This window comes from Cydia amplana, chromosome 2 (genome assembly GCF_948474715.1).
Source record: "Cydia amplana chromosome 2, ilCydAmpl1.1, whole genome shotgun sequence".
Taxonomy (NCBI): Eukaryota; Metazoa; Arthropoda; class Insecta; order Lepidoptera; family Tortricidae; genus Cydia; species Cydia amplana.
The window spans coordinates 19,064,118-19,089,836 of NC_086070.1; the positions used below are offsets into that span (position 1 = coordinate 19,064,118).

The 25,719-nt window shown below is 35.4% G+C and overlaps 1 protein-coding gene across 1 annotated transcript in view; it reads right to left on the reverse strand.

The window, feature by feature from the left end:
• The window catches only part of LOC134659834 (C3 and PZP-like alpha-2-macroglobulin domain-containing protein 8), a 230,875-nt gene that overhangs the window by 19,490 nt on the left and 185,666 nt on the right, over positions 1 to 25,719 (reverse strand). Inside the window, exons 8-13 of the mRNA XM_063515545.1 lie at positions 22,265 to 22,393; positions 21,927 to 22,081; positions 11,147 to 11,264; positions 8,212 to 8,351; positions 4,983 to 5,174; positions 1,310 to 1,538 (exon numbers count right to left, since the gene is read on the reverse strand). Coding sequence (XP_063371615.1) covers positions 1,310 to 1,538; positions 4,983 to 5,174; positions 8,212 to 8,351; positions 11,147 to 11,264; positions 21,927 to 22,081; positions 22,265 to 22,393 — 963 coding nt within the window. The remainder of the gene's footprint in view (positions 1 to 1,309; positions 1,539 to 4,982; positions 5,175 to 8,211; positions 8,352 to 11,146; positions 11,265 to 21,926; positions 22,082 to 22,264; positions 22,394 to 25,719) is intronic.

Sequence of the window (25,719 nt, forward strand, 5' to 3'; positions counted from 1 at the left end):
TATTAATAGGAGTAACAGTTTGAAATTTAGTTCAATTGTTCTACATTTATTTGATTTACTATTTCAATGCAATTCCAACATTTCTTTTGTCTGTAAATTTTCGAACATATTAAATTCAACCCAATTAAAGCCAAAAAAATAACTTAAAGTTCCTTCTAAAAAAAAGTACGCAGAACAAACGACACTAGACCATCCTTAAATAATAAAATGTGCCTACTGGCATTATCAGATTCAACATTCACAGGTAAAAAGGAAATACCTTCACATTATTTACAAAGGCCATAAATAACATAATTAATTCGTGAGGCCGTCCGATTACAAGTTAAACAAATAAGAGTGATAATATTTATGAAGGGTTTCGTCCTAACCAAACATAATTTAGTCTCCTGTGTTATTGGACCGCGAATTTTTCGCAAACATAGGTGGGTGGGCTGTTTGTTTATTGTGACAATCCATCCCATAATCACGGTGTTCTAGTAGAATTTTGCATATTTTTACGTAGAAAAATTATTTTTGCTGTGAGCAGATGGTATCATTTATTATTTACGAAGCTTTCTCGGCGTTGTTATCCTTCTAGATGGGTTCTTCTGCCTCAGTATGAGTTTTTCTTAGATTTTTTTGTGGCAGCCGACACCCGATTTAATGAGGTAAATTTTGCTTGCCCGCATTTTTGTGGTGTTTGTAGAAAAATATTTTAGACGTAAGCTTATTCTACTTTACATTTGTAATCAAACGAATGGACTTACTGTAGATGGACTTTATATAATTATACTCCCTTATAGATAAAACTTAGCAAACCTTTGATATTTTTTTTCTCTTACTCATAAACATACGTAATTTTCAAAATTACAGATAGTGACGAATGATTATCAATGACTTGTTAGAGTTGACCGACGTTTATGAATAACGCCATTAGTGTATAAGTTAAAGGGCCCACAGATTACCAGTTCACCGGACAATATCAGTCTGTCAGTTAAACGTAAAAGGTGACAGTTCCGAACAACTGACAGGCTGATATCGCCCGACGAACTGGTAATCTCCCACAGATTACCCCTTTATACAGACGTTTAACTATGGGCCTTATTTTTTGGATAAAAAATTATACGTGAATTTGATTTATTTTTTACGTCTATAAGGTTAACGATTTGTGAATTAACCCTTCGTGTGGCAAACTCCCGCAGCTGGATTGCGAAATCGAAATTCAATTAATTACAGTATAATCGGTATACTATACCTATAGTATACCGATATAGTAGTCATAAACGAGACCATAATGATATCGTTTCCAAAATATATGTAAGCTACTTACGTCCATACAGTTGTTGATGTTATTAGTAATCTTGACATCGATCTCCACTGTCTCCCCGACCTTGAGGGCCGGCGGCAGCGCGAAGTCCAGCTGGATCGGTCGGAACACGTTGATGGTGCGCGGCGCGGAGAAGCGCAGGCCCCGGTTTGACAGAGACAAGGCCCAGAGCGACCAGCGACCGGCTTCTGACGGAGCCGTTATTGTGACCCCGTCCGTTGAAAGTTGGCTCCTGGAATTATTGGTCACTTTAGTCTAAAGTATCTAAGCTGCTTATTAGTAACCATTGAGGACTGCGATAGGACTGTTGAAATTGCTCTTTAGACAGGAATCATAAGACTTCATGGAATGAGACATTCTCATAGATCCTTCATATTTTAAAATTGAATGATTAAGCAATCGATTATTAACATTGTTTTTGCTGTCGTATTCTAATTGAGTAGGTACATAAAGTGCGTATCAAACTTAAATACCTAATTGATTTCATGATAGACAGCACCAGAAGCAATCCACGAACTGATTAACAGAATAAAGATATTATCCCATTTAAAATAACGATTACTACATAACGGTTGATGCAACGGTGTCCTAATTTGATGATGAAGCCTTAGGGCCACCCCACATCTAGCGTCTTTCGAGCGTCGGCGTATGGTCAGTGCTATGGAAAATGACGTCGCTGCGCAGTTGCGTCGACGTTGCGTCGACGTTGCGTCGGCAGCGGCCATAGAGTTGTAGACGCCGACGCTCGAAAGACGCTAGATGTGGGGTGGCCCTTATTTATGCACATTGATTATGTTCAATTTATTGGGCCTTAAATGTACCACTTTAACCATACATGGACAATACTAATATGCAACACAATGAGGCGGTGCTGTCCGATTCCCAGCGGTAGCAATTAATAATGCTCGCTTAATACATATGTCCCTTAACTACAGTGGACAATATTGCATTCCAAATTAAAGCCAAAGCAAGCTCGCATAATTCTTGAACAATGTATTTGTAAATGCAACTTTGTTTCGATAGTGCTAAAGTTAAAATTTATAGTGTAGTGGCATCGCGGCATAAGTTCAGTCGTTTTATTATAGGATGATTGTGTTTTGTAGTGTTGTAATAGTTAAAATGATAGAACCTGTTAAATTGCTACAATATTTGTACCTACTTTTACATTCATCCTGAATCTTGAAAAAAAAAACACATTTTATCTCTTGAACTACTATTTACATTTTAAAAGCAGACTCAGCAAAAGTGCGCGTTCTAAATGCAACATTCACTTAGGAATTCTTGCTCAAGGAAGGTTATGCAAATATGCATGCTGTAGCAGCTAAATAAAAAATCCTCAATGGTAACCTATTTCTTCTAAGCACAAAGCAAATCACGTCTAAATTTAATTAGATCCTCCGCGTGACGAAGGATTGGGAGGTCATGTGATAATTTCACTGAGCACACATACCTATCGCACAGACGAGCGCCGGAACGTAAACAAGAAACTCAGAACACACAAAGGATTTTCAAGCTATTTTCTGATCGAGTTCAAGAGTGAAAAAAGGGCCTCCAATTAAAAAAGTATTGTATGGTTAACTTTTGGTATATATATATCTAGATATATATACCATTTAAATAAAACAAATAAATACGAATAATAAAAACAATATACATTGCATTATGAGAACAACAAAATACCATTTATCACATAATTTGAAACCTGTCCGCGCCCTCGTACAAAGTAGGTAATGACATTTTTCACATCCTTTCACAGCGATATTTTTCATTCGCCGTCCCAAATTTCGACAAAAGACCTAAATCGAGTTGAAGCGTAAAGCACAAAGTTAAAATATGAGTTTAAGATCGCTTTGTCTCTGTCGCTAGAAATGGACGGTAGCCTAAAGTAGTTTGTCATCTCGTCCGGTTGTAAATTTTACAATGATAATATACCTACTCGTATGCGTAGCTGAATTATGATACTAATATTACAGATTGGTGCTTTATTATTTTCGTAAAATAAAGTTATATTTACCGTGGTATTCGGAAAATAAGATGCGTTCTAGAGAAGAGAACGATACGATATGTACTAGATACCTGGTAGTTTAGATTTCAAATAGATATCTTTTGCAGCTCAATTCGGGCAACCAATGTCACCTTTACGTTTAATTATCGTATTAAGATCGTTTCAAAATAGTTTTGAGATCTAAAACTACATAACGAGACGTTTTAGACATTGTGAAAATCGTTAAGGAGTATTTCCAGAATCGCGGAAATGTCAAATTTGACAGGCTAGATTTTAAAAACATCGTTGTCGTATCTTGGTGATGTCTAATAGATATCTAATAGATGTCTAGTTCGAAATCCGAATCGGGCCCATAGATTACATAATGATGACAGTATATCTAGTCATCTACTGGACCTTACTGAAAAATTTAGGTATTAGGTACCATAACACTGGTTTAATTTCATGGCAGCGTGGTAGCGTTAAAGGAAAGTAAAAATTTTGAAGGAGACGGTTAATTAAGGTTCATATGAAGGTTATTAACCTTAGCTAATCAATAATTTCAGCTGAAATTTACTTTACAGATTCCTTTAACTCAACAACGCTGCCAGGAAATTAAACCATTGTTACTGATCACTAATTAACAGGATACAGTACCAATGTTTACATATCATCATAACAATGGTCATTTTGGTTTTAAGATGAAATACGTATTAAAGCTAAGACTTTTCCCGACGATGACAAAACAAATTGGATACCTATCCGAAACCTTTTTTTCCCTTTAGAGTTATTTGATATTTCTACATTTCCACGATCACAATACATTTTGTGCACTCAAACATAACGGTGTAACCTAATCCTATTTCACGTTATCACTGGCAGTATGTCATTGCGTTTACGAGGACATAATTTATGTTTCACGACATATGAATCAGGGTATTCGGGATTTATGGGGTTTAGCTCAGTTTGACTTCTGTAATTTACGTTTTTAATGTATCAAATCGGAAGGGACCTTTTGCTGAAAGTAATTTGATACAGTTTCATTTGCGTATTTTTATTTCCATTTTACACATGGAAATCACAATATTAGATTGTGACCTGTGGGTCAGGTTATGTCAGTTATGTTGGTACTTTTTTAATACATAGGTACTAAGTATTTATTACAACCATTTAAATGTCGCGAGTTAAAAATAATCCTATTTAAGCTTGAATTTTAAACCCAAAAAGTTAAAGTTAAGTTAAGCTTACTTTCCAAGTTAATTCTTAAATCTTCCCGCTGACGAAGCCTTAAAAGAGTTAGGGGGCCATTATAATTTTTGATAATTTTGTCTCTCAATAAACTTTTCGAACTGCCTTGCCATGTAAATAGATCAACGGAGGCTGCTACCAGATCCCGAGTTTATGCGAAAGTGGTCTGTGGAAAGTGGTAGAGACATTTCCTCTGCTCTCTCTTCTCTTTTTCGAACAGCCAAACGTCATTCAATAAAAGGTTAGTCTCTTAAATTCAGACCATTTTTGTGTAACACTGTAGACCCCGTTTACACAATACACTGGACGCGTATTCTGGCATTTCTTCAACCAGAAGCGTCACTTTTGACACTGGCAGATCATATTCATAACAAATACAGCTCAAATCCATAACCTGTTATTACAATCAGAATATGCATCCTTGTGTACCACAGGTTTACTTACGTATAGTTGAAACACTTCCACATCCAGAGGCGGTCGTGCGTGGCCGGCGGGACGAGGTGCGCGGGCGGGCGCGGAGCCGGCGCAGTTCTCTGCCGGTACAGCACGCCGCCGCCGCACGCGCCGCCGCCCACGAATAGCGACACGCCCGCCGACACGAACTCGGGTCCCGGTTGCTCGTCGTGTTCTGGTAATCTGTTGAAAACATCAGGGCTGAAAATAACGTAGTAAAAAATTACGTAGAGGTGCCAGGCCTCTGTTAGTCCGGCGCTGGTAATAATTTAGTAATTTCGTTACCGTGAAACCCTGTCGACTAGACGAATTTGTGGTGGATTTAAATATACCAGCCGGTATAGCACATGATTAGCGCGACAGTATCTTGCGGCGAGATAGACTACCAGTCCCTCTTTTATTAACATAGTTAGAAAAAGACGGGTAGTCTATCTCGCCGCGAGATACTGTCGCGCCAATCATGTGCTAGCCCGGCAGTAATATCTAATTAAAACTAGTAAAATGTACCTACTGTTTACTGTTAAACTTGTCATCAATTAATTTACGTGTAAACACATTTTATTAGCTAGCTTTTTTAGTATGTTATTATGGGCATGTACGTGACATAGCTATCTATTAGATTTATACAAAACTGTAACTCAAAAACCTGTAGACCGCTTTGGCCGTGAAGAGACAGTACGATATGTCTTTCTACTGAGAATATCGGAAGTCGAAGATAGTTTGGTTTTACCTTGCCTATCTAAGGAAGCAATAATGGTAAATGCTTATTTTTGATAACGTAATCTGTAAGTACCATAACACAACTTTAGCTACACATATCAATATCTAAAATTTGTCCAAATAATCGATTGTCTAAAAAATGTAACTTCTCAGCAACGAGGAAATAAAAACGTCTCGAAAACAACAAAACTTGGCAACATGGCGCAAGAGCCAACTATGCATACGTGTCCTACATACAGACGTGGGATGTGAGCCAATATTTCCAGCGAATTTTCTTCGACAAGCCTACTGGAAGATGAATCGAGTGACATGCCCCAAACAAAACGCGCTTTGAAACAGTGCGAGTGTAAACATTTGGAATAATTTCGCACGTGCTTCATGTAATGTATAAAATAGTCGTGTTACATAACCATTAAAAGTAGAACCTTTAAAATTGTTTTTTCTACCATTAAATATTTCTATAACTCTGTTTTCTCTCTATTTAGTATTTAATTTATAGACCCTTCAGAGGTACAAAGATATAAGGATTTTTACGCAGAGAAAGTCTCAGACGAAGGTTATAAGTTTATTTGTAATATCCAACATGTAGTTAATACCTCAAAGAAAGAGGTATTGCTATATCTGTCGGTAGTACTTACGAAACTGGAGGTCGTTGGTTCGATTCTCGGTAAGAGCATATTATATTTGTGTGACGAGCACATGAGGCTTTTGGATGTTTTCTAAGTATTTCAGTATCTAAATCGAAATCTAAAAATCTAAATCTGTATAACTTGCTAGTAATGATGAGAAAATGTCAATATTTATTAATTAAAAAATTTAAAATGTTAACCGCCGCCCTTGTTAATTCATAACGATCTCCCGTATGTTTCCGGGAAGATGAATCGTGTGACAGATACGCGACTCAGCTCGTTTGAGACGCATAAATGAGATGATGTATTATGTCGCTTTGAATGTCGCTCAGTATTGTCGTTACGTTTGATTGAAATGTTTCAACCTTTAATGTGCGACTAATGAGCGCTTAGCCTTGGTTTTCAGTAAACGACCCCGGATACCCATTTTATCTTTCGGAGCGATCATGATTGTTTGATTTTTATCGTGAAACTGATGGAGTGTTCCCCCATCGGTCAAATCCACCCTGTAGGTATCCACTAGATTTTAAGGTATGCCGTAATGGACTAGGTAACCAAGTAAAATAAACGTAGCCGTAGTAGAAATGTTTAATAAATGTATAAATAGGTAACAGTGTAAAATTGTGTTCCAAAATATACAATTTGCATAAATTACTTAAATGGCGAATTATAGACAAAATTTGTTCAGCTGTGCAGAAGCAAAAATAACTATAATTTACACAATTATTTATCCCGACATTTCGGCACCGTGACAAATATATATCTACCATCTTCACTGAGTAAATATGCAAAATGTATAAAGCAAAATTAATAAGATCTATAGTCGGTTGTCAGTAAGTAAAGATATATTATAGTCAATAGCGAAATAACAACGGCAAACGACTTTCCGAAGCAATTATTTTCATTTATCACGGGGTTTCTTTCATGGTGGATAAAAAGTGACACAAACAAGGTCATTTTTCGTCTCGAGAGGTTGGTATAAAAAGAAACTATCATATCATTGACGTGAAATCTTTGAGCTCAAGATTAATGACGCGAAATCATGACAAGAATTATGGAGGAGGGAGTTTATTATGAATGAAAATTTATTAGTCACTAGAATTCGGGGGAATATCATTAACTTCACCCAAAATCCTGCTCATGAAGCGCTTTCTGAATTTTCTTTAGGAATTTTTGGAAATTGAACGTGCTTCTTACGGGAGATTAAAATTTTTACAGCAGTCTTTTGCCATTGCTACTCGCCGTCTTGTTGCAATAAAATGTTTATACAAATTTCCAGTTATAACCTTATAGCCTGTAGGTAGCAGACTACCTCCTTAAAATACCTCCTTAGTGGCTCCTATAACTATCGTCTGCAAAGATTCTGTGGCCAATGATGATGGTGTTTTAGATGTATATACCAGGCAATGTCAAGTAGATACCTAATAATGACGTTTTTTTAACGTCAGGACATTTATAAAAAACCGGTCAAGTGCGAGTCGGACTCGCGCACGGAGGGTTCCGCACCATCAACAAAAAATAGAGCAAAACAAGCAAAAAAACGGTCACCCATCCAAGTACTGACCCCGCCCGACGTTGCTTAACTTCGGTCAAAAATCACGTTTGTTGTATGGGAGCCCCACTTAAATCTTTATTTTATTCTGTTTTTAGTATTTGTTGTTATAGCGGCAACAGAAATACATCATCTGTGAAAATTTCAACTGTCTAGCTATCACGGTTCGTGAGATACAGCCTGGTGACAGACGGACGGACGGACGGACGGACGGACGGACAGCGGAGTCTTAGTAATAGGGTCCCGTTTTTACCCTTTGGGTACGGAACCCTAATAAAAACGAAACCCTAATGAGCAAGTATGTCATCAGTATACTCACGTTTGATGAGGGTCAAATTTAGCGTCAGGTGGTGCACGAGCGCCAATGAGGCACATGGTGGAGTCCGGCGGGGCCAGCACGCGCAGCTGCAGCGTGGCGCGCGGGTACCACCAGCGTCTCTCTTCCACGGCCACGGCGACCTGCCAACACTTGCTGTTTATCTTCGTAAAGTTCACATACACCCATATTCACAAACAGGGTTAAATTGTTAAAATTGTTCGTTATTCTAGACTATACCTACAAGTAAGTACCTGAAGCACAGTATAATAAAGAGTACTAGCATACAGAATGGACGCTCCCTGCCTCCCGTTGAAAGTGCCGCCCACCCGCTGAGACCCGCTCTCGGTTACCTCACAGTTACCCTACAATGTCTTATCTCACTCACACAAGCATGGTACGCGTTCACCTACACGAGCTTAGGCTGTGTGTGCGTAGGAACGCGTTTGTTACATACATTTGATCGCCAGTGTCCGAGGTGTGCCTGAAGGCCAATGTCTACGATCTATGTCGATACAGAAGGATGATGATGATCTTTATGTTTTAGTAAGACGAGAAGTTTGCATCTGATGTAACATACCTGATTGGAACAATCGTTAAAAGTTCCTCAAAAGTCTTCTATTATTGATATATTTAAGTACAAAATCACCTCTGTGACAAAGTCTTACCTAGTTAAATGGCCTTTCCAACCTAACAAACTTAGTTTTTTTTTAGGTTGATACTTAATTAAGTTACATCTATTAAATGATATTTACGGAATACAGACCTATACTTGTGTTAACACTGCCCATGTAAATGGGCAAAGAAATGCAAAACAAACATCTAAATAAAGTTACATATTAATATTTTATATATTAAGGCATATAAAAGGTTATTAACGAATATAAATGGGCACATTTACAAGTAAACCAATCGTACAGATTTCGCCGGCGGAATTACAGGCGATCTTAATTGTGGCCTTTAGCGGACGATAAATTGCCTTTCATTAGTAGCTTGGGCGATTAAGCCGGGTTACTGCTATATTGGTACCTAGCTTATATGAACGTGTGTGCATAGCGCAGATATGTATATGTATACCCATAATCACTGGTGGGTAGTTATTACATTATAGTTTAAAAGTTGTTAGAATTATTTAGAATGGTAAAAAATGTACAGAGTGGAGAGCTAGCTATGGTACCTACATAAAATAAGGATCTCATGATGTAGTCACGAACCACAGTCACAAAGAAACGAGGAAGAAGTTTTAAAAATTACATTATGAATATTACAATATTCTGCAAAATGGATTGTTCACTTATTAGAGTGCATTGTTATATTTCTTAAATTATGTCATTCAGTTACATTGCATTTCACTCCTACTGGTCCCTACATTGAATTGGCGTGAGCAAGACGCACGATAACATTATCATGTCAGTGTATGTTCGAATTGGCCTGCTAAAGAAAAGGTTGTACTAAATAGCCATACACTTCGATCAGCTTCGCAATATTGGGGCACTTAGCGCAGCAATAAGCTGTCAAGGCCACGTTTATTCCGTCCATTTAAAAGCTCAATAAGGCTAACAGCCGCGATGTACGCAGACGATTATAAAATTAGTCGCAGGGAATGGCATCATCAAGGAAGGGGCAATTAGGACTAATTAAAATGGGGCAGTTACAGCCTTTCTACTTGGATATTTTATTAATATTTCCTGGTTATCAGTGTCTCGGGGAGACTCTAACTAATAAGGCATTCGAAGAGCCTTTGGAGGCTTCTTGTGCAATAATTTTCAATTGCTGGTGGAAGATTTAATTAGATTTTGAAAAGTTTGAGTTGTTCAAACCATATATTTCCAGTTAATTTCAGTAAATCATTTAAACAGAAGAAACCTATATCTATTAATTAAAAAATTGCGAATACAATAAGTTAATATTGTTTATTTTAATATTTTATTTTAATAAAAACAAAGTTGTTTTGTGAAAGTGTAAAAAACAATTGACAGTGACTTTATATCAGATCTTCGGAATAAACTATGCGATTCCGAAATGGATAATAAAGCGCTAGCCGTCAAAATATGTTTTCAGCCCGATAAAGCCCTGTCACAAGCACGTATCACCCACCCGGATACAAAAGGATAAATGCCACTGCCACATAGATTAAATAATTCAGCCTACCATTTATATTCAGCCACATTTGAGTTTGATTTTATTCAGCGTAAACCTATATAGAATGTTTTACACAGCGCGTTACAGTCCGCGTATTATGGATTTATTTAGAGTAGGTATTTTCCTTTTAAACCTAACTTGACAGCAACCCTTTAGTCCAATAACTCATTCGATTAATTGAATCGAGTCGAAAAGTGTGTATATTGGATTGAATGTCTGTAGCCATTCATTATTTTGTTAATTAACGAATGCCCATTTTGTTTCACATGTCTATTTAAAAAAAATATGCTGCTTTCTGGCACAAAATGTTTATAGATGAAAACTGTAGGTAACACGGACCAATCGCACCATATACTACTGTGAATATTATACCGTGAGTCAAACACATTTCAGAAAAAGGTGTCTTCTGTAGACAATACAATAAAAGTCACACGCATAAATACATATAAACATACACAAATATATCATCGTTTGTTTTATTTGAGTCTCAAGTTCTGAAAAATGTATCGCGCCTGAAAGGGTGCAGTTAAAAAATAGCTTTTAATAAGTGTCTTAACTTTGGGATGCCTACAGGAAAGACACCAATGAGTGACGCAAACAATAAAACGTGTATTTGCTATCATACTATGGGCTGGCAACTTGGCAATGTGCATGCATGGCTGCATGTAGTATGTACTCGTATACGAAATTTTACGAATTACTGTCATGATGTCCCTGAGTTCCCCTCGTCACCTTCGACGTGCAATATCTTCGTCTATTGATTACTTCCACTTTTATCTTATCATATCACACTTACCTCCTTATGCAGCAGTCGTACGTGGAAGCTGGCAACGTCACTGACTGGCTCGCCTTCTCCCGTCACGTAGTAGACGAGCAGCGAGCTAACGGGCGCCATATCTGCTGTCACGGGAAACCTGCGTAGAAACAATGTATGTAATAATTAATTAGCAAAGATAATCCTACTCATCGTAGCGCTTTTCCAGATGTATTTTATAAGGAGAAGCTTCGGGGCTTGCTTGGCAAACTAATTTGAAGAATTAACGCAATATCTCAAGAACTGACTAACCAAACCAGAGGGATGAGTCCGCTGTTTTTATTCATTGAGTTTTCCTACATACGGGTAGATTTTTTAAGAATAATTTATAACATTCACCTAACTATATAGTAAGAAAAAAGCGTGTTAAAAAGGCACACCGTGACGTCATGATATTTAATTGAATAAAAAATATGGCGGCCAATTATTTGTATTGGGGAACCAAAGTAACCAAAGTTATGGATAAGCTATAATATAACTCGCATCGTATCTCGCTTGTACCAATATTTTTACGTTAGGTACTTAACTTACCTACTAACGAGATACACGGGCGACTGACATGACATCAAATTAGGATATACCAAAATTTAAGTTCGATTCGGCTTTTAGATTCTAGTAGGTAGCGATACACAGACTCTATATTGATACTAAGCCAAATTTTACTCAGACTTTTCTGTACGTGCATTTCTGTAGCGATGCGGAAGGAAACTTCTTACAGTTAGACCTGTGCCAAACGGCTTTCAATACTCCTCTTCCGTCGAGGTTCCGTTCCAGATAGTTGGTGCATACCTATGCCAAATAACTGTAGACATTTTACAGCATAGGTAGGTAAATTTTAATATCGATAAATTACTCAAGGAAACTGTTCACTTACTAGCTTCATAGTCTAAGAGCTAGCCACGGAAATAGGTATGCAATTTACAGAGCAACGAAATCCCTCTTGTTAGTGTGCCATACTATCATTATTAATTAATCCGGCCGCCTGGCAGCAGTTCAGCGGTGAGTGTGAGAGTGGATGGGCAACAAAGGGGTTGTAAAATCAATTGAAGGTGTGCAATTTATAGAGCTCTGAGTTTGGTGTGATATAATAGCTAATTATGTATTTAATTCAAATATAACAATGCCATGCGTTTTATTTGGGGGAAAAGTAGTGCCAGGTGATGAAAGTACACAAACCATTTAAGGGCCTGCAGGAAAACCATAAGTAAAAGCCTCTAGCTGCTCAGACGTCAAAAAAAGTGCAATATAAAAATGCTATTTCGTCTTGTCAAAACCAAGATTAAAAGGAACAGACCTTTTTATAAGTCTCTGGGCGGCTAGAGGATAGTACCATAGTACAAAAAACTCTTAATGTCCGCTTACTGTGACGGTTAGACAGCTAGGATTCCTTACTAAAGTTTTCCATAATGGAAAACTTAACGGTTGATACATACCTACTACGCAATTTAGAAAAACACTACATTACCTAATTCAAAATTAGTCCCAAATAGTCCACTTTCCCCGCAGCAAAGATAAACGGTTTTTGAGATAAATTCTTTGAATAAGTTTACCTCGCTAACGACTAGATTTAAGCAAACCTCGTAGAAAGAATAGCGGTGATTTTTGCTCTTGCAGATGTAATATTTAGTAACCTTCTGTTTTGATCCGTAGAACAGTTTTGTTGGACCTCGTCGTATGAAATAAAACCCTCCATAAACCCGCTATCGTATGAAATCCGATACCAATATAGAAATATTTGTTTTTCGAATATACGGCATATTTCTTTGCTCCGTCGTAAAACGATTTTTATGTTTATCCCATATTGTGTAATGAATAAGGATGATTTCACGTAACGTGTATTAAGCGTTTTTTGCTGAATCAAATTATTGGGTAAGGTACTTCGTTTTTAAATCAAAATAATATTTAATAGAAAAAATACGTCACGTATTTAATGGCAATTGGTTGGTTTTGATTAAAATACAAAAATCACAATTTACCTCATATACTTGTAAAATTTGAAGCCTTTCTTCGATTCCTCGTGGATCTCTGCTACTTTAAATGTACAGATTAATTGTTTTTGCAATTCGCTTGAGAAATGAGTTTCAAGTCGGAGTTCTGAGGTAACAAAAGAAAAAAAAACGTGCAACCGAATTGAGAACCTCCTTCTTTTGGATTTTTTAGTCAGTTAAAAGGCAAGAGAACCAGTTTCCAAATAGCGATAAACCCACTCTAGCCAAGATTATTGGCGGCATTAAATAGGTGTAGGTACATAATACGTTAACTTTAGGTATAGGTAAATACATATTTTAACGTTGATGCAAAATTTCAATATGCTTTTAACAAATATAATTATCATTTCGATCGGGCTTAATAAAGAATGATCCGTTCCAAACCAAACGAAAACTGATATATCGGTGCTGAAATTAATGATGTCGTGTTTCAACGTTCCAAGCGTGTACATGTACCGGGAACCGAGTACACTTTTGTCCTTTTCATCTACAAAGGCAATAAGCGAACATACATTTTTTTAATTACTCGCTCTCGAATTTTCTGTTCATTGCGATATAAATTGTTTTGTTTTCAATTTGTTGAAATTTAATGTCTGGTATTATAGCATTTACAGCCTATAACAAAATAAACACAGCAAGCAATTATATCGCGTTCTAACTAATTATTAAGTATAATAGTATGTCTTTACATATGTTTATTATAATAGTATGTGTATTATTTAGTATGTAAAGGACAATAGGCGCATTAGCGTGAACTTACTTGGAACTTAACAGAAATTATATTTAGGCGGACCTATATTCTGGTATATCATTGAATAATGCCGAGTTACAGTAGGTACTTATTATTTATTGTATCCAAAACTCCATTATTACAAAAAAGACATGTTTGTTGTTGACATGTATGTAGGTACCTATCTGTATATTTAGTTAATTTTACAAATAAAGATGGGGACTGGAACTAATATTTATACTATACAATATTTTCTCTATACATATATCAAAATAAATTGTGCATCTTTTATATAGTGCACCTTCTAAGTAATAGATGAAATATCTAGTCATGCTATATTTTTATTTAGGAAATTGGAAATAATAATAAAATGAATAATTGCTTGAAATGGGTAAGAATTGTTAAATATACGTATGTTTATATCACAATTAATAGATTAATCCGTCATAAAAATGAACGAATGTATTGAAATATCCCAATAATTGACTTTACAAAGTTATTGAACTAAGCACACCAACAACAAACCTCAGCAGGCATGGCCGACATTCAATGATCCATCGTTTACGAACTTCAGATCATTTGCGGGATCCTGGCGTTTAAAGTCCGTTAAACTTAAATTACTTTTAAAGTTCAACTTTAAGATGAATGCCAGAGTATGGACAAGGTTTAAAACGAGAACAGTTGAAGCTAGGTACTTTAGTTTTAAATAAACGTATAAGGGTTGACAAAACTGGATGATTGACAAAGTTTAGCAACTTCTTTGTGGTTTACTTTACTATACGTTTTTGTGTGGCGATGTAAGCTAAGGTCTCGTAATGTACTAATATCATTTGTATTCATTCATACCTATAAACGAATACTTAGAAATAAGCTAAACTTATCGGCAGCAAATGTTAATCCAGGCAGAACTCACTGACAGGGGCTGTGATGTATAGCGCCGGTGGGTATTCAGCTAGTTTTATACATCTCGTGAATTACGTCTGTATTAGGCCAGCTCTATCCCCGGTGGACATGCTGCGATACGCTTATTTGAGTAAGTTTTGAAAGTATAAAGTATTTTTTCTACTCCAGCACTTAAATGTGTCAATTAAATGACTGACAGTGATATCTAAAGCAATGTCATTTGAATGATTTGTCTATAGGCTCATAAGATGACTGCTAGCAGTCATCTTATGAGTATAATACAACTGCTTTATTTTTTTTAAAGATACAAGTTCCGATCATCTTGATTGAAAGAGGTATGTTTTCATTTACAATAATAACTCTTTTTTTTTAAATAATAACTCAATTTTTTTTAAATAATAACTCTTTTTTTTTAATAATAACTCTTTTTTTTTTTTTTTTGCTGCAGCTGTCATAGAAAAAGTAATGTATGCAACAGCTCATAATTGGTTCTTAAAATTCTCGGGTCTTTTTTTACAAAACTCGACTACGTCTCGTTTTGTAACTTCGACCCTTGAATTTTAAGAACCCTTATTATATCACTGTTGCATAAACTACTATTGGAAAATAGCGGAGAAGTTTTGTATCAATTATTAGGTAGATGACGTTCATAGATCGCGTTAAATTGACTATTAGTCATAATGACATTTATATAAGAAAACGAATATTTATTATGATACCAAACTAGGTAATATATGCAAGGATTATTATTATGTACCCGTAGTCGACCAAATATTTTGAAAAGGTATATACCTGAGAATACATTATGCTTGTAATGATTTAGTGTTTATACAGGGTGGCCCATTTAAATCGGTCAGTATGGGAAAGTCTGAAACTATAAGACATACGAAGATCTGTTCTTAGTAACCATGTCATCGATTTTAATAACAAAAAAACTGCATTCATACATTTCAAAAAAACCTGTACTCAGCTCGGGAATCGAACCCGGACGTTTTTAAAAATAAAACTAAAACTATTTCTATTTAGATATCGATTGTGTAGGTCTTAAGCAGTAAATTTTACTATGAAACATAATGTCTAAAATGAATAAAATGCATTGTTTTCATATTCCTAAATTTATTTTAGTAAGTGTTCGAAATGACCACCGCCTTTTTATTATTTTGAGTAGGTACAGGTTTTCTTTAAATGTATGAATGTAATTTTTCTTGTTATTAAAATCGATGACATGGTTCCTAAGAACAGATCTTCGTATGTCTTATAGTTTCAGACTTTCCCATACTGACCCAAAGAGTATTAAATCACTACGTTTTAAGAGTCGGCACTCTCGAACAAGCCTTAAACCGAATTAAGAACGTACATTGTGCCAACACACCAAATACATGTCAATACTGCCAACACAAAAAAAAAAACAACGCTAGGGCTCGACACTTCCGGTACCTACTGTTTATCGATATCGATAAATGTGCGATACGTGCTGTTGTACTGTACTACTGTAAAAGTAAATATGGAAAATCAGGTGGATTAATAAAATAAATGCAAAATATAAAAATAATTTTATTTTACATAATAAAGATAAGATACAGATAGTTTTATATTTACGTAGGCATATTACAATACGCTTATGAATGTAACTAAGGCTACAATCTACTTTTAGAGCACTCCTGCAAACACTGAGTCTTGCCTGTGAACTCCAACTTCCCACAAAGGGAAAAAGCTGTCAGGCTCATTCACTTGTAGATATTCAGAGGTTGGAGTTTCATTCAGCCTTTGTATAGGTAAATATTCCAAATCCTCATTACCTGTTACCTTTACCCATAGTCGATATCTGAAATAAAGGGATTATCGATAAGTTGTTCGCACACTATTCGTGTCTTAGGTTACCTAGTTTTTACAAGAAGAATCTATTCACAGAATGTTTTCGTTTTAATCAAGGATGGTAAACGATAAAAACTACTCCAAACTAATTAAATTAGTATCTGGGAACGACTCAAAATGAAAATATCGCACAAAAACATCAGTTTACCGACCTGTTCGAATCAAGAGGAAATCTTGCTAAAAATATATCAGAAGTAAGTTTCCTTACACGCCTGACCCCACAAACTTCACATTTTCTTAAAGATTTGCCCCCCATTTAAATAAAAGCTAAAGTTATTTGGTCTAAACACAAAAAAATAAACACGTAACATAACCGCTTTCACCACAATTTAGAATGACGGTAGACGTTTTAACGATCATACCAACCTAAAGAAAAGTAGGTATAATACGTCTATGTTTGAAAGCAAGTATGGTATGTGTTACCAAAATGCAACAGCAGTCATTTTAATTCGATAAGATTATTTACTATGCCTCAACGTTGGTAACCAGTACGTTCCTAAGTTATCATAGTATGGGGTGTCGATGGGCTGTACTGACCGATCTAAATGTGCCACCTGTATATGTAGTACGCCCTTAAGTACATTAGATTTTAGATATGTCTGTTACCACCACAAATATAGGTCATCTATTATTTTTATTTTTTTATTAAAATTTGTTTAAGCGTTGTTTGAAAAATTTCTTAGTTTATTTGAAGTCTCCTGCTGCTTATTTACATTAATTCTTTTCAATGTACACGTTCAATATGAACCCAAAAACAACATTGACAAATCTGTTTCCGGCCGACCGATGGGTTGTTTTTAGATGCTTTCAAATCGGTGAACTAACGGGAAACGTGTTGCTCGGCAAAATGATCCTTTTTTCCGCTTCGAAAACCGCTCCTGGCCTCGTTTTCGAGGTTTCAATTGAGAATACTCCTGTACCTGGTGTCAGGCAAAAACGAAAAAAAAAAGTATATTCTTTCACACTACTTACGAGTAAGCATTTTACACTAATGTACATTATACATAGGTATTACACTAATTAATGTACAATAGAATTTACTTTGCTCAAAAAACTACTACGTACACTTTCTATACTATAGTTATTTGTACAACAAGAGATCAAAGTTTGATATTTCTTCGAGTCCTTATTTTGAGTCCCGTGCAAGCGAAAGTTTCCATAATAGATTCACGAGCGTAGCGAGTTAATCTAATTTAGAATCTTGAGCGTAGTAAAGGACTCAAAAGCGCACGAGATGTAAATAACTTTGATCTCGTGTAGTTCACAAAACTTTTCATCTCAGCAGTGAGAACATATTAGAGAACCCGAAAAATGTATTCCTTCTTCATCACTTACCTCTATTCACTCATGTTTTCTTAAGATATACCAACAATTAAATTTTCACCTCAGCATCTTGAACAAGGGTACTTTGCTACTTAAAAACAGTGAACAAAATCTAATTTTGCTCACCGAGTGAGCAAAATCGCATTTTGCTCATTTTGTCTCACTCACTGTTTTTAAGTAGCAAAGTACCCTTGTTCGAGCTGCTGAGGTGAAAAGCCATATTTGTAGTCCCAGATCCTTTCATTACTGTGCTGCATTTTATATTACTCGAATAAAGAGCTTTTTACACGTAACACTGTCAGCGCTGTGTAAAGCAATTGTGATGCTTTTAGCTCGCATCGGTAAATTGACATTTGAACCTTTCGTCCGACCTAAATTTTTAAAGTAAGGGGGTAAAAATACCCATGCAGGCAAACAGCGAACGACACTTTGTTGGCGATTGTTACAAACTTTGATACCCATTACGAAAATTTAATGAAAACATAAAATACAATCAGAATTTGTTTACTTTTTAAACCCTTCTCGAAAGTCACATTGATTCCGTATCGGAAGTAGATCAAGCAAAGTTGTGTTCCCGAGAGAGTTAATAACAATAAGTCCTACATAGAAGACAACAACGTCTATAATAACTGTAAAGATCATTTTCTCCAATATGCTCGGAAATGTTCACCTTATTGTAGCAAAAATAGTACCGGAAGTACTTCTTTATTGTCAAACTCTAATTTAAAAAAATAAAACTATCGCTGTCCTGTTCTAGCGGACGGGAAGTAAAAAAACACTACAGTAATAACTTATTACTGTAGTGTTTTTTACTTTTTAAAAATCAAAAACGCAAACAGCCAATTATTATAGCCGCGGGCCGCGTCTACACGACCCGATCAGCTATCATTTCAAACTATAGGATAGAGTGAGATAGTAATATAAACGACCTTACATGTCTCGTTCTTACAAGACCGTTGTGCTCGTGTATGATCGTGCGAATACTGCTTAATAAAATCAAAGATTATTTATATTTTTTTTAAGGATCTCATCCGTGTTCATAAAGCTTATATTGCACAATTATAGTTTGACATAGACAGAGAGAATCATACTATCTTTGTCTTACACCAGTACTAGAACCCAAAAGAAAAGGATGAGTATAGTTATTTTTGTTCTTATTTACTGACAATTTGCTTTGACCAACTATATTTTCAATGAACGAATATTGAATGGTACTGAATTGAATGGCAGAATAAGTTTGTGCCTTTAACTTTTAAAAATAACGAGGGAAATTGTTTTTGACGTTTTTGATGTGAAGTTTCGATTTGAGTGATGCTCGATGCTTAAATAATTATTATTTTACTTTATTTCCTCGCATGTTTTGGAGAAAAGCACTATATATGCCTCGGCAGGAATAGCAATTCGTGGATTCGTCTTCTTTGTCGGACTCCGCTACGCGTCGTCCGACAAAATCGAAACTCATCCACGAATTGCCCTTTCCCGGCCTCTGCAATAATGTACTATTATAAGTAAGATAAGCCCGAATTTATTATAATCATTACTTCCAACACAATCTCCTATTTCCCAAAAAATGGAAACTACTGGAAAAGAAAAACTTTTAACGAGTTTCTTTCGGCCAATGCCAATTCGTTCTAAAATGTTCCCTATTTATTTCGCTTTTCACATTTTCCTCTTAAAGCCTCATTTTTGGAAGGAACCTGAAGGCTCAGTGAAAAGCCGATATTTTTTTTCAAATCCCCACGTTGTCAGTTAGCTCGCAAAGATGCGTTAATAGGGTTCTGTTTATGAGGCATTCGTAGAAAGGAGCGCAAATTGGTACAGAGTTATTGCCGCTCAAGGGACCCATTCATCAATAGGCCACGTCTTGCCTGCTTTTCAAAGTAGAAACTGTTTTTTTACCTGATATATTTAACTTTTATGCTTTAGTTTATCAAAAAAATTTGAACGCCACTTGTACTAGTCAATTAATTTGTATTTTAGTTTGTCATATAATTGTAGGTACGCGTTAACTTTATTTCTTATTAGGTATGTAAGTTACTAATACGTATATATGGGTTATATTATGCCTGATATAAGTGATTATTTAATTCAATTTACTTCTGCTACCACCAATTGAATACCCGCATGTTTTGGTTTTATAATTTAAATTTAATTGAAAATGATACCATTTTTAAGCACAGGGGCCGATTTTTGAATTTAGGTCGCTCGATTTCGTCACTCGAAAATAGGTGGAAAACGGCGAAATGCTGATTTTTGAAATACGAGCAAGATAAATTGGGAATCTAGTGATATTGACCACTCGTTTTCAATTCTATTAGTAGAATTTACATGCCTAGTAGTGGAGATATTACTGAACGAAATACACGAAATCGAGCGGTCGAATTTCAAAAATCGGCCCCCTGGACGAATGTTAATATAAGATACCTACTATACTAGTACACGCCAGTCCAGTACGCAGTTGGCATTTATAAGTCACGGGAACAATATCAAAGTCGAATACAGATTCTGAGAATAAAAGGAATGTTTATAAATATTGTAATGTTCCACTTAAATACGCCTGTTCTTACCCGGTACCCTGAATAGTACAATCTCCGCGAAAGAATAAATAGGTCAGCATTTAAATACTCCACCCCGGCGATCCTCGAAATACATATAAATCACACAGACTAAGCCTCGCGCAGTCTTCCAGGAAGTTTTTACAGTCCGCTTTCCAACTTCTAAACACGAAACTTCCTGTGTTTTTCTGTGTCTAAAACTCTTGTGAAATTCTAACTCGTACCGACACGGAAAGTTACCTTGTACGTTGTTGGAAACGCCATGTTTTCCGAGAGTTTCTTCCGCGGACATTAAAACGACTTTTAAAGGAAATTAGAAAAAAAAAAACACAACAGGCGTAATCTTAGTGAAGATTTTGGCGCAGTTAAGTGACGAACATTCTAAAAAGTTAATGACCCTTGAATGGAGAGATTTGGGTGAATCTTAATTTATACGAACTTATTAAAAATATAATCAAAGGTTTTTTCGAAGGGGATTTAATATGAGATTCTTCAAGAAAATTGTAAGTACAAGTACAAGACAAAATTACTTGAATAGAATAATTTGTGAATGAATTGCCAATAACGTAGGTAAACGGCATTTCTTAAGCATGATCATAGATTAGTATATGTTATTAGAGCATGATAACCCGTAGGAAATCAGTTACTAAGAAACTATTACGAAGATTAAACATTTATGTGCCAAACTCTCAGACAAGGCCCGTCTTTATAGATACAATGTCAAGGACCTGACTGTAAAAGGTAGTTTAATTCCAATAAACTTAGTTTATCAACTCATTTTTTATGCAAGCTCAGCTTGAAGCTAATGGTTTTCGAAACTAATTATTATCAGCCAGTAAGCGCCATTTAAAAGTTTGTAATGACTTTCTAGTTTCCAAATTTGTAGATTATTTATTCACTTTTCATAAGAGATAAAAGTTGTTTTGAATGTTTTGGACGTTTATGTTATTTAAGTAAAGGAAGTTATGGAATTATTTCAATGTCTGGTTGGAAAATTAGGCAAATTCATGAATGTTACAATATGATTGCTTCTGAAATGATTATAAATGTAGTTCACACCTATGAATACTAAAACTACTTATCCATTCAGATGGGCAAATTCATAATATTGAAAGCTACATTAATGTATGTGGTGTGGACATATAGAACGTAAAGTTCCTCTGCCCGTGAGTTTGAGCACTTATTAGAAGTGGTATACTCTGGTAATACTCGTCCGTACAAACTTGATCACTTATGTTACTTCTCCCATCATCTCATTCGTCTCAAATACATATCGAGTCGACGATAAACGATAACAATGCAATAACAACAACATCTTTAAAGCGGGTGAAGTACTTATTTGAATACGACAACGAATGCGACTTTTTGAAATAAAAACATGTACTTACGTGTAGTTGAAGCGGCATAGGTCCGCGTTGTTGGCAGCGTCGCGCGCCGGAACGGCCGCCCAGTGCACGGCGCGCCCGCCGGTGGTCACGGCTGCCAGCAACCGCTGCCGGCAACCGCAGGATGACCACACGCTGGCGCTCGCCACGCCGCCTGCCTGTTAATGGTAAAGGCACGCTTAGACGTACACTTTGGATGTCATTATGCTCTTGGCTGATTTTCTGTCATTATACCATCTGGAATTTAACCAAATCTACCTACTATATAACAATTTGGCACTTTCTAGGTACCTATATGCTTTTAAAGATATAGTAAATCAAATTTTTATATTTCAACTAACTTGAAGAGGTGTTGGTAGATTTTCTACAAGAAGATAACACTTGGAAGTAGAATTCCATCGCCGAATTCTCTCTCGAGCCAAAACGTAATGTGTCTCAATCTCCTTCCCTTCCACTGCGACTAGTTCAGCCTATAACAAAAAAAAACATGTTGTACTAAAATTAGCACAAATATTTAAATAGAAATTACTGTATTCCACAATTATACATATATTTAGTATGTTAAGGGGGCTGTGCGATTGGCGGCAATAAAAGACAGAAAATTACTATTGTATTTTCTTTCGTAAGTTTACCTAGTAGACTGGCTTCAAAAGTATAGTCCATATAAGCATGAAACTGACATCCATGTAGGTTATGTGGATAAGAAAAAAAAGGAGAAGGCAGAAAGGAAGAAAATAAAACAGGTAGAACATAATTATCTAGTCAAAATTTGAGCACAGCAACATATTTTACGAGCAACTATTGTAGGAAATTTAATACGCAGTTATTTTTTACTTTAAAGTTTTTCTAATAACAAAGAAAAACTGCAAAATTTGTCACAAAAGTAGGAAATACTCACTTGTCATGCTGCATGTCTTATCTATCTACACAAGCTACATGCATGCCAACTTATATGCTTTCGAGCTTTGAGCTTACGAGTCAAATAGACAGATACATACCCGTATAAGAATTTCTCATGGCTCCCCGCTTTTTTAGCCAAATTCTATTTAACAAATGTATGACCAAAATTGTACAGCTTCAACACAAATTTGATATTTCTAATAGGTACACCTCTCACAATAAATTGCCCCCCAGAATTCAATAATGCGTACTGAGTATTCATTCAAAACATACCCTTTCGTATATTTCCAAGACAATATTTCTCCCGAGAATCACTTGAATAAAACGTCCAATACTCGATATACATCATCCGCCCCCAGTTTCTCTCATCGGGTCCCTAGAGCCCCTATAATTTAGGGAAAAGCAAAAGACCCAAATCGACAAAACTCTTCGTGGTAAAGGATAAGCTTGACGGCTTACGAAAATTATAAAACACGCGTAAATAATAATAATACATTTATATGTCGCTTATGGCGTTATTCCGAGGGTCGAAAAGTATATTGCCTCGCCTGCTTCTGACTGATACGCGGCTTTATTACATTTCATTTTTATGTTTATTGAATTTCTGGTTTTCTGCCGGTGCAGTTGGTATACTAGAAGGAAATTGTGTAATGTTTATGTCATAAGAATCTTTAGGATAGGAAGCTATTTCTCCATAAGGCAGGTTTTCCTAAAGAGTCATACATTTAATTTGTTTTATATTGTATTTTATTAAGGTTATAAAAATTGCACCGCAGGCCTGACCATACTAAATAAATATTTTAATATCCTGAATTATGTTGGTAAAAAAATTACAGATTAGGCAATAAGTAACATTTATAACACATACCTACATTAGTATTTTTTTGGTATTAATAATTAATAAAATTATGAAGAAAGTAGTATTGCGAATTATTCAAAAGGCTGGTGTGTAAGATATGATTCAATATTCCCAATAAGCATGTGAGTTGTATGTACCAAAAAGGACATGTTCCAATTATTTCCATCAGACTGACTACGATTATTAAATAGAAAAGGGCCTCTTTTTCCAGTGTGAATATTAATATCAACCTTTAAATGCGTGGTACTAGTGATAAGCGTCTCACTAATTAAATATTTTGTACATCAATTCATAAAAATCCTTGTCATATTTTTTTGTTTGGAGCTATAATTTTGTTTGCACTTACACTTTGCTAAGTGTCATGTGCTGACCGCCAAAAGTCAGCACTTATTTACTATTTCTTACTTATCTACTTACACGAATAACACTTACTTATAAAAAAAATAAGCTTTTTTGTATAGGTATATAAATATTTTAGTAGGTAATGTAGGTATGTTAACTTGGGCCGCATCATAAATAGATACTGCACAAATTCGTGCTAAATTTACTGGAAATCTACTTCAAAGGAAATCTGTTTGGTGACTGAGCGGACAGGGGAAACTCCATATTTAGAAAAACGATATCAACGACTGGAATACCTACATTTATTAAACGGAATCGTTTTGTCAGGTTATGTTTAGGTATTAGGATTTCTACTATTTGAATAAAGTGAAAAAAAACTATAGGTAAATATTAATTAACTACTTAAGTACCTATTTGATTATTTTAAACTTTTAAGCCATTCAATAGGTTTTAGAAATAACTAGGTACATACCTACATATACTTTAACTTCAATTTTCAACTTCGTTTAATGTCAGTATATGTATACTACTATCATTTGATAAGTTTAATTGGTTGTACTTAATAAATGAAATAAGTGTAATTATAAATCTGCAAAATAGAAAAAAGCCATTGAAGTAAAATTGAAAAGACGCATAATACCGTATTTTATTATAGGTACTGTCTGTAAAAGTAGGTAGTCAATTAGTCATGTACCAATAATTGCTAATGCTATTAGTGACAAAAGGTATAGCCGGTATAGGTACTTAACGTAAAATCCCAATATGCATCAAATCAGTAGGTAATCAAGCTACAATGTTTTTAATTTCGTAAAAACCCGACACTTTATGCGAAGACTTTAAAATACTTACATTCAAAAAAGTTGCCAAGTTTGCAAAGTGTCGTCAGGTCTAATGAGATTAATCCAAATTCTCGAATTTCCTTAAAGTATTCATGTTCAGTCTCGGCGGGGAAAACTTTTTACGCGGATTCCTTATTTATTATCCTCAATATTTGCAAAAAAAAGTTTGAGAAAAGTCTTCTGGTGTGTCTGCTTGTTATTTTATTACTGAACAAGGCATCTGTATTTTTTTTTGCCGAGGCCATCTTGTTACTTTAAGAAATAAACAATAACACAAATTTATTCACGAACGCTTTTGTTTGTTCGTACTTTTATTGGCGGTGTTAAACATCATTTTATTTTATCATTATAGATTTTTGCGTGATTTTTCGATTAAATTCCATGTTGCCAACAGATAACCAAGTGAGACATAGAGCAGACGGAACCCCCCGTTGCAAATACAAATACTTAGACTTTTTTATTCATTACAAAGATTAACTTTTATAAGTTGGCTTATAATTACGTATTAGAAACTGGTTTCACCAATAATAATTTCTTACGAATAAGGTGTTAACGACTTAGAGCAGTACCTAAATCAAATTTAAAATGACGTGATCTTCTAAAAGCTGTCTGCAGAACGCTCGAAGCTCAACCAATAAAATGACAGAGATGGAGCTACAGAAATTGCAAATGGATTTCTCTCCATTTCGATTAGTAAGTAAACGATGATTTTATTTGGATTTCGATGTATTTTAATTTGACGCTTGCAATTAGGTAGTTTTATTTAATACTGATCTGATTTCACGCAAATGTACATGCATATATTTAAGTGTAGGTATGCGAGAAGGAATATTATCGGCACATAAAGAAATATTGT